General features: G+C 33.7%; 1 protein-coding gene across 2 annotated transcripts; it reads left to right on the plus strand.

Annotated features, from left to right (window-relative positions):
• Positions 1-54: 54 nt before the first annotated feature.
• LOC143045592 (uncharacterized) lies at positions 55-7,923 on the plus strand. Of its 2 annotated transcripts, none has more exons than XM_076218196.1 (2): positions 55-72; positions 5,818-7,923. In XM_076218196.1, the coding sequence occupies exon 2, from the start codon at positions 5,847-5,849 to the stop codon at positions 7,770-7,772; it is 1,926 nt and encodes a 641-aa protein (XP_076074311.1). In that variant the 5' UTR covers positions 55-72; positions 5,818-5,846; the 3' UTR covers positions 7,773-7,923. The 2 variants fall into 2 exon arrangements, with proteins under 2 accessions (XP_076074311.1, XP_076074310.1); XM_076218195.1 differs by lacking the exon at positions 55-72 and adding an exon at positions 121-437.
• Positions 7,924-10,322: the final 2,399 nt, after the last annotated feature.

Below are 10,322 nucleotides of genomic sequence, written 5' to 3' on the forward strand. Positions count from 1 at the left end.
CATTAAAGGGTGATCAATAACTCACTATTCACAATTAAATCCCACGTGTGTGTTTGTTTGCGTCGTAGCTGGGTAGGTTTACAATGAATTATTTTTAAAACGATATAGGTCAATCAGTTTTGTATAGCTTTGAATGCAAGTTGTCTAAATTTTAAACCTTTAAATCGTCTTGAACAATCAACCGTAACCACTTGTTTTAATTTTTATACCCTGGGTATATGAATTTCAAATACTCGATTCGCATGACTTGGTAGATGTGTAATGTTAAAACATGAATTGAAGACTTTAATGTGGATCGAGCATGGTGTGTTTTTGTTTTCTTCTTTTCCGTAACAAGTCTAACAAAAATGTATGCGAAAATGTGGAATCATGACAAATCGACTATTGAAAAATAAAATCAGCTATATTTTTCTCGCCAAATTATATATATGATCAAGGTAAGTGCATCATGTTCTTATATTAGTTATTGTCTGAGACATGTGTTACAGGAGTCTCGGGTTATTGTGGTGTTAGAAAGAAAGAAGCAGCTAGGGGGTTCTACTGAGACTACTACAACACAGAGATTGGTCACTTTCGTAATAGAAGTATCGTATACAACCACAGGGGCTTGTTTAGTGGGTCAGACGAGGTTTTACTGTCAATGTCGATCGCTATCCTATATAAAAACAAGAATGTGTCCAAAGTACACGGATGCCCCACTCACACTATCATTTTCCATGTTCAATGGAGCATGAAATTGGATAAACAAGAATGTGTCCACAGTACACGGATGCCCCACTCACACTATCATTTTCTATGTTTAAAGGACTGTGAAATTGGAATAAATTCTCTAATTTGGCATTAAAATTAGAATGATCTTATCAAAGGGAACATGTATACTAAGTTTCAAGTTGATTGGACTTCTACTTTATCAAAAACTACCTTGACCAAAAACTTTAACCTGAAATTTGCACTATCATTTTCTATGTTCAGTGAACCGTAAAATTGGGGTCAAAACTCTAATTTGGCATTTAAATTAGAAAGATCATATCATAGGGCACATGTATACTAAGTTTCAAGTTGATTGGACTTCAACTTCATCAAAAACTACCTTGACCAAAAACTTTAACCTGAAGCCAAAAACTTTAACCTGAAATTTGCACTATCATTTTCTATGTTCAGTGAACCGTAAAATTGGGGTCAAAACTCTAATTTGGCATTTAAATTAGAAAGATCATATCATAGGGCACATGTATACTAAGTTTCAAGTTGATTGGACTTCAACTTCATCAAAAACTACCTTGACCAAAAACTTTAACCTGAAGCCAAAAACTTTAACCTGAAATTTGCACTATCATTTTCTATGTTCAGTGAACCGTAAAATTGGGGTCAAAACTCTAATTTGGCATTTAAATTAGATAGATCATATCATAGGGCACATGTATACTAAGTTTCAAGTTGATTGGACTTCAACTTCATCAAAAACTACCTTGACCAAAAACTTTAACCTGAAGCCAAAAACTTTAACCTGAAATTTGCACTATCATTTTCTATCAGTGAACCGTAAAATTGGGGTCAAAACTCTAATTTGGCATTTAAATTAGAAAGATCATATCATAAGGAACATGTGTACTAAGTTTCAAGTTGATTGGACTTTAACTTCATCAAAAACTACCTCGACCAAAAACTTTAACCTGAAGCGGGACAGACGGACGAACGGACGAACGAACGGACGAACGAACAGACGGACGAACGGACGCACAGACCAGAAAACATAATGCCCATAAATGGGGCATAAAAATATAATTAGGCATTAAAATTAGAAAGATAATATCATAGGGAACATGTGTACTAAGTTTCAAGTTGATTGGACTTCAACTTCATCAAAAACTACCTTGACCAAAAACTTTAACCTGAAACATGCACTTTCATTTTCTATGTTCAGTGGACCGTGAAATTGGGGTCAAAAGTTTAATTTGGCTTTAAAATTAGAAAGATCATATCATAAGGAACATGTGTACTAAGTTTCAAGTTGATTGGACTTCAACTTCATCAAAAACTACCTTGACCAAAAACTTTAACCTGAAAAACTTTAACCTGAAACATGCACTTTCATTTTCTATGTTCAGTGGACCGTGAAATTGGGGTCAAAAGTTTAATTTGGCTTTAAAATTAGAAAGATCATATCATAAGGAACATGTGTACTAAGTTTCAAGTTGATTGGACTTCAACTTCATCAAAAACTACCTTGACCAAAAACTTTAACCTGAAAAACTTTAACCTGAAACATGCACTTTCATTTTCTATGTTCAGTGGACCGTGAAATTGGGGTCAAAAGTTTAATTTGGCTTTAAAATTAGAAAGATCATATCATAGGGAACATGTGTACCAAGTTTGAAGTCGATTGGACTTCAACTTCATCAAAAACTACCTCGACCAAAAACTTTAACCTGAAGCGGGACAGACGGACGAACGAACGGACGAACGAACGGACGAACGGACGCACAGACCAGAAAACATAATGCCCCTATGTGGGGCATAAAAAAACAATTGACCCACTAAACAAGCCATCGCTTGACAGTAAAACCTCGTCTGACCCACTAAACAAGCCCCTGTGATACAACTATACCTTAAACGCCACTCTAGACGAGCGGGCTATTGCAAGGCCACTCCAACCGTTTTAACTTTTGAATAATGGCTTATTTATAAGTCAATGAATACGAAAAACTAAAGTGTACCATTCTGATTCAGTCACGATGATCAAGTGCAAAGACCATGGCATGTGTATATGTCTTTGGTCAGTAAAGAGAAACAAGCATTTTAAATTATATCATCCTATTTACTCAACTTTGGGGATACATTTGTCATTCCAGTCGTCTAAATAAGGCATTAAAAAAACACTGTTTTTTTTCTAATTGGCATCATTTGTTTTCAATGATAGACTTTGTTCAGATCATTGTTTGTGTTTAAACTGTGAAGCTCATTCATTAAAGGTCAACATCTAGTATGTACATTTGTACTCGCATTGGTTGTATTAAAGTAGTATCTACAACAAAGATCAACAAACACACAGTGTGAAATCATATTTAACCGAAAAATTATCATTTAACTTAAACACGATACCAGCTATTCGTTTGTCCTGGTCATGTTACATTAATAATTTATTTACACAATAATCACCTTTATCTGTTTTGCTTCAAGTGCTTGTTTGGGAGAAAACTTTCATAAGGTGAAAGTTTTAAAACGTTTCACTAAGGTTTATATATAAAGGAAGATGTGGTATGAGTGCCAATGAGACAACTCTCCATCCAAATAACAATTTATAAAAGTAAACCTTTATAGGTCAAAGTACGGTCTTTAACTCGGAGACCTATGTTCTCCAAATGACCCGGATATTTCTCAAATTTCGTATTTTTTCTAATTGAAAAATTCCTCAATTTTTATGAAATGAATCATGACCAATCATCATCAACTTAGGCGAATGATGTCCTTGTTGGTTTTGCTAAACGTCCAGTAGCAGTTATTACAAACTTTTAAGAAATCCGATAGTCGTTCAACGGCATACCATTAGTAGCAATACTATAAAATGGGAAGCATAATAAACAAAAGAAGTTTGTGTAACAGGTAAGCTGAGAAAACAAGTCGTAAACAAACCAACTATACCTTTTAAATTGCAAATGTGATACTGGATAGTAATGTAAAAAGTGGCCTTGTGATATACATACAAGTACCACCACCTCAGTGGCGGATCCAGAAATTTTCATAAGTGGGGGCCCACTGACTGACCTAAGAGGGGCCCCGCTCCAGTGACACTTCAGCGATTCCCTATATAAGCAACCAATTTTTTTTTTCCAAAAAGGCCCCCCCCCCCCTAAATCCGCCTCTGCACCTAAATGTGTAAAGGAAATGATTGTATCAATAGAGTAGGGGTGATTCTTTCCAAGTACAGCATGAATACTACGCAAAAGTAAAAATTCTACATGGAATTTCAAACATTAGACGTTTAATGGTTTTAAATGATTAACTTTACCATTCTAAAGATTGCTTATCAAGTTAATTAATTACAAAATATATAAGGTTTAAAACTTGTGATGGATACATTCTCGAATATACATTAACTGGGGGGTGGGGATGGGGGATGTTACCCAAAGACAGAATAATAATCCCCAGGTTTAACCCATCCTTCCACTCATATAAACACAACTTTTATATTGAATTTCTTGCAATGTAAAGTTTAGCATATTTAAATACACATTTTTGTCGAGCAGAAAGCTCGACATAGGGATAGTGATCCGGCGGCGGCGGCGGTGTTAGCTAACTTTTTAAAAGCTAAATACATTTTAGAAGGTGGAAGACCTGGATGCTTCATACTTTGTATATGGATGCCTCAGGCTACAAAGTTTCCGTCAGTCACATGTCCAATGTCTTTGACCTCATTTTCATGGTTCAGTGACTACTTGAAAAAAAGTTAAAATTTTTTGTAATGTTAAATTCTCTCTTATTATAAGTAATAGGATAACTATATTTGGTATGTGCGTATGAGGTCCTCATTTCATGGATCAGTGAACAAGGTTACGTTTTCGTGGTCAAGTCCATATCTAAGATACTATAAGCAATAGGTCTAGTATATTTGGTGTATGGAAGCACTGTAAGGTGTACATGTCCAGCTGGCAAATGTCATCTGACCTTCACCTCATTTTCATGGTTCAGTGGTTCTAGTTAAGTTTTTTTATGTTTTGGTCTGTTTTTCTTGTACTGTATGCAATAGGTTTGCTATATTTGGTGTATGGAATGATTGTAAGATGTACATGTCTAGCTGGCAGGGGTCATCTGACATTGACCTCATTTTCACGGTTCAGTGGTCAAAGTTAAGTTTTTGAGTTTTGGTCTTTTTTTCTAATACTATATGCAATTGGTTAACTATATTTGGTGTATGGAAATATTTTATGATCTATATGTCAGTTGTGCAGATTTTATTTGACCTTTTAATCTCATTTTCACAGTTCATTGCTCAGTGTTTATTTTTGTGTTTTGGTCTGTATTCTTAAACTGGAAGCATCAGGTCAACCATATTTGTTGTATGGAAGAATTGTTAGCTGTTGACGCCTGTCTGACATGGTTCATCTGACCTTGACCTCATTTTTATGGTTAAAAGGTCAATGTTTAGTTTTCTGGGTTTATGTTAAGTTTGTGTGACAGTTGTAATAAAGCTTTATATTTAGGACTATCAACATAATATCAATGATTAGTAAAGAAGGCGAGACATTTTAGTATGTGCACTCTTGTTTGTTTGTATGACATATACAACTTTTGCAACATAATTCCCATGTTGGATTTTAAATATGACTGTTAAAAGCAAGGATATGTATAGTAATATGTAAATTAGTATGGTCAATCTACTTTGAATTGATTCACTCATATATAGGGTATAAATCCATAAGTTTAAATAAAGTGGATATTGAATGTTAAAAAAGTCTGATTATTCTAAATTTGGTGCTTAAAAGAGGGTTTGGATGAGGTGTTCTTCCTTTCTGTATTTACTTTATTTTCCTTGCCATTTTCTCCATTCTTTATTTTATAACACCATTATTCTCTATTCTTTATTTTTTATGATCTTTGTGAGCCCATTTAATGAAAATAAAACCTCCTCTTCCTCCTCCTTCCTCTTTTTAAGTCTCAAAATAAATTTTAAAATGCTAGTTTTATATATTGCTGTACGTCAGTTTTTATAATGGCGTTCCGACATGCCTATATATTTCTTCAATTATGTAAATATCATCGATAACTGTCCATTATAAATAAAATACTACTTGATAATTCGAACTTATGTATTTTCAGGTGAAGGTCCCAGGAACATAGTACTGATAATGTCGTTTTTACGTAATATTCGAAATATTGGTGGATATTTTTCATATGGCCAATGTCGTTATCAACGAATCTTGTTTTGGATAATATGTTTTTGTCTGGTACTGTGGTTCAATGTAGCATTTAACAAACCCGTATTTCACTATTATAAGAATATGGATATAAAAAGTGCATGTGTTATTCCTAAATTTAATATTTTTGATTCATCGATATCTGAATTTTTCTGGGATGTGAGCCCTGTACAGTGCGAATCGAGTGAACCTATTATGTATATGGACAACGATGGTATAGTTCGAGTAAATCAATCATTAAAACTTTCCAGTGGGTACCAGTCTTTAAATTGCACTTGTCAACCAGTTATTCGTATTGATGACGATGATATAACGTTAGGGACTGGTATCCGATGTACGGAGCCAATATATATCCCAGGAGATTTTATTTATGCCGTGTGTACAAATGGCGGGAAGCAAGTTTACGATGGTTTGCTCTATGGCATTGATTTTAAAAGTGTTACAAACAACAAAAAGTTTAAAAACGAATCGGAAAATAATCTGAGTGTTTATTTTTATGGATTCGATGCCCTCTCTGGTCTTATTGCGAAAAGAACGATGCCATTGACTATGAAATACTTGGAAGACGTTTTAGAGTCCTACACTTTCAATGGCTATACAAAAGTAGGCGATAACACTTGGCCTAACTTAGGTGGGCTACTCACCGGTGGTAGATATGAACAAGTTAAAAAGACCTTTACCGAGGTACCATTTATATGGAATAATTTCTCTCAAAATGGATACGTAACAATGTTCAGCGAGGAATATCCTCGATTATCGTGTTTCAAGGGTTTTAATGGACAACCCACAGATCATTTCACTAATACGTTTTTTGTAGCAGCAGAAAAAATAAAACCTATAAAGAATCGAGATATAAGGAAAATATTGCTTTTTATGGAGTATAAGAATATTAAGGTTAGCGATTCTTCATATTTGTGCATTGGAAATACTCCTAAGCATAAAATTATTATAAACTATTATAAAAGATATATTGAAGCTTATAAAAACCGCCGAAAATTTGGCATGTCTTTTAATACTGAGCTTGGTCATGACTATATCAATTTTTATAACCTTGCAGATAACGACAGCGCTGAATTTTTAAAATGGATGCACGAAACTGGAAATCTAGACAATGCAATTTTCGTGTTCTTTTCTGATCACGGTCCACGTTACAGTGAAATTCAAAACACAAATATCGGTAGAGTTACAGGATTAATGCCAATATTTACTGTATACGTTCCGAAACATATAAAACAACGATATCCTCAAATTCACAGCAATTTGCTGAAAAATACAGAAAGACTGACAACAGTTTTTGATGTCCATGAAACACTTCAGGATGTTATAAAGAGCAATTTTGATCATAGCGAACCTGTTGATAAACATGCCAGAGGTATATCTTTGTTTAAACCAATCCCTGAAACACGAAGTTGTTATGATGCCGACATCCCCGAACATTATTGCCCGTGCTATGCATCAGAGGACATAGACGTGAAAAACAAACGTGTTCAGATAATGGCTTTTGCTCTTGTCAAAAAAGTAAATAAATTGTTAAAAAGTCATGCGGATAAATGTGTTCATTTAGTTTTGAGCAATGTTATAAAAGCATCCAAGATCAAATCTAACTTCGAACGTGATAAATCAATGGAAGAACGCTTTTCAATCAGAAGTTATATTTATAACAATGAACAAGATACGAGGTATCTACTTGTAGTTGAAACAAAACCTGGAAACGCTAAGTTTGAAGCAACTATCCATTATTCAAGTGATACCAGTATGGAGGTATCAGGAGAAATAAGCAGAATTAATAAATACGGGAATCAGTCAGAATGTATTCATAATGTACACAAGCTTAAACTGTACTGTTTTTGTAAATGAAATAATTTTGTAAGGACTTATATGTTTTATGTTATATTCCAAATCGTATTCAAAATCAATGTAAGAAATGGCTGCAATCACCATGTCCGTCCGTTTGTCAACAAATGTCGTTACATATTTCACAGCTTCTGTATTAAACAATGAATTGATATTTGGTTTGGAATTTTTATTAGGAGCTGTATCGTATACTCCGTATTTGTGAATTTTTACAAACACTATAGGCGGTCACTTGATGTGTTGTTGAAAGACTTTGAATGTTGGTGTATAAACTTAACAATCATTCTGTTATTTTTTATCAAACCCAATATTCAAACATTCGTAAACAATAGAGTGACTGTATATCTTGCGCGACATTCCCAGAAAATTCTTGTTATTCATTAAAGCGCTATAAAATGTTTCGGAAGGAAATCAAAATTGTACTAACAAATATTGTTACAAAAAATATTTCGATTCTAACATGAGGCTGTATATTGTATACGGTTAATTGTAGCGAATGAAAAAAGTCATTGCTGTTTTCTCAACTATTAGAGACAAATATTATTAGCTGATACTCAAATTGCACATTCAATTTCTGCAGCATTTTTATTGTTTTGAGACAGTTTTTTTTATTGTTTTGAAGATTGTTCACACTTCCACCAAATTTCAGAAAGGTCACAAGAGTTGGTTCCTACATATATTGTGCTTTTGAAGCTTCATAACTTGTATACAGATAGCAGTTCGTTACGAGTTCGTTCTTTCCGTTTATTTTCATTGTTTCTCATTTTCGTGGTCCAGTTAGTACTTTAAAAAAAAACTATAGTTTTTAAACGATCGGAACACAATTTTGCGTTCGTTATATTGGTATCACGTCGTCGCCGTCGTCGTCAGTGTCGTCCGAAGACACTTAGTTTCCGGACAATAACTTTAGTTTAAGTGAATGGATCTCTATGGAATTTAAACACAAGGTTTTGAAACCACTAAAGGAAGGTTGGGATTGATATTGGGGGTTATGGTCCAAACAGTTTTTTCCTAGTTTCCAGACAATAAGTTGTGTGTAAGTGTTTGGATCTTTATGAAATTGTACCACAAGGGTTCCATACCAAAAAAAGGAAGGTTGGGATTGATTGTGGGGGTTATGGCCCGAAGTGTTTATGACCATCTAATTAAAAATATTGATCTCTGATTTCGTTATACTACTCATATGTAGTATGACGAAATCAGAGAGCAATATTGTAATTAGATTGTGTTTAGGATTAGGGGCCAAAAACAATATTTTCTAATACTTTGTATAAATTGCTTATTTCTTGACCGATTTCAATGGGGTTTTTATATTCTTCAATTCTTTGTGTTTTTTAATATGCTGCATCTAACCGTGTATTCAGTTTTTAAAATTTGATCCTTGTTTTAAGATTGGTCCACATGAGGTCCAAAGGGTCCAAAATTTCATTAAAAATTGAATTATTGAGGTTCTTTGATATGCCGAATCTAACCGTGTATTTAGAATTTTAATTTTGGGTCCAGTTTTCAAATTGGTCTACATTAAGGTCTAAAGGGTCCAAAATTAAACTTAGTTTGATTTTAACAAAAATTAAATTCTTGTGGTTTATTGATATGCTGAATCTAAACATGTGATTTGATTTTTGATAATAGGCCCAGTTTTCAAGTTGGTCCAAATCGGGGTCCAAAATTAAACTTTGTTTTATTTCAACAAAACTTGAATATATGTTTTTTTTTTTATTTCATATACTAAACCCAACCATGTCTTTCGATTTTTGATTTTTTGGCCCTGTTATCAAATTGGTCCACATTGAGGTCAAAAGGGTCCCAAATTAAACTTTGTTTGATTTCGTCCAAAATCGAATTATTTAGGTTCTTTGATATGCCGAATCTAACTGTTTTTAGATTTTAAATTGTTGGTCCTGTTTTTAAGTTGGCATATATGAAGGTCGAAAGGGTGCAAAATTTAATTTTGTTTGATTTCAACAAAAATTGAATGTATGGGGTTCTTTGATATGCTAAATGAAATCGTGTATTAGATTTTTGATTTTTGGGCCCTGTTATCAAATCGGTCCACATTGATGTCAAAAGGATCCAGAATTAAACTTTGTTTGATTTCATCAAAAATTAAATGCTTAGGATTCTTTGATATGCTGAATCAATCCATGTATTTAAATTTTTGATATTGGGCCATAATAGGTAAATAATTTTTTTTTAAGTTCATTAGACCACATTCATTCTGTGTCAGAAACCTATGTTGTGTCAAATATTTAATCACAATTCAAATTCAGAGATGTATCAAGCTTGAATGTTGTGTTGTGTCTTGAGTTCGACCTCTGAGGTCGTATCAAGCTGAGCCATCATTTTGTTGTCAGTTAAACTTAATATGGTAACTACTAGTATATAAAAAAGTTAGAGATGTGATATAATTGCCAGTAATGGAACCACCCAATACAGTCCGAATGACGTGGATGTAATCAGCTTTAGGTGTACTCAGTGTACGACCTTCAACAATGAGCAAAATTCATAGCAAATGGTCAACTGTAAGAGTTCACGACATGACAAAAAGTAAAA

This window comes from Mytilus galloprovincialis, chromosome 9 (genome assembly GCF_965363235.1).
Source record: "Mytilus galloprovincialis chromosome 9, xbMytGall1.hap1.1, whole genome shotgun sequence".
Taxonomy (NCBI): Eukaryota; Metazoa; Mollusca; class Bivalvia; order Mytilida; family Mytilidae; genus Mytilus; species Mytilus galloprovincialis.

Excerpts from the sequence above, each read along its gene's own strand:
- LOC143045592 (XM_076218196.1), top strand. The coding sequence starts at position 5,847 with ATGTCGTTTTTACGTAATATTCGAAATATTGGTGGATATTTTTCATAT.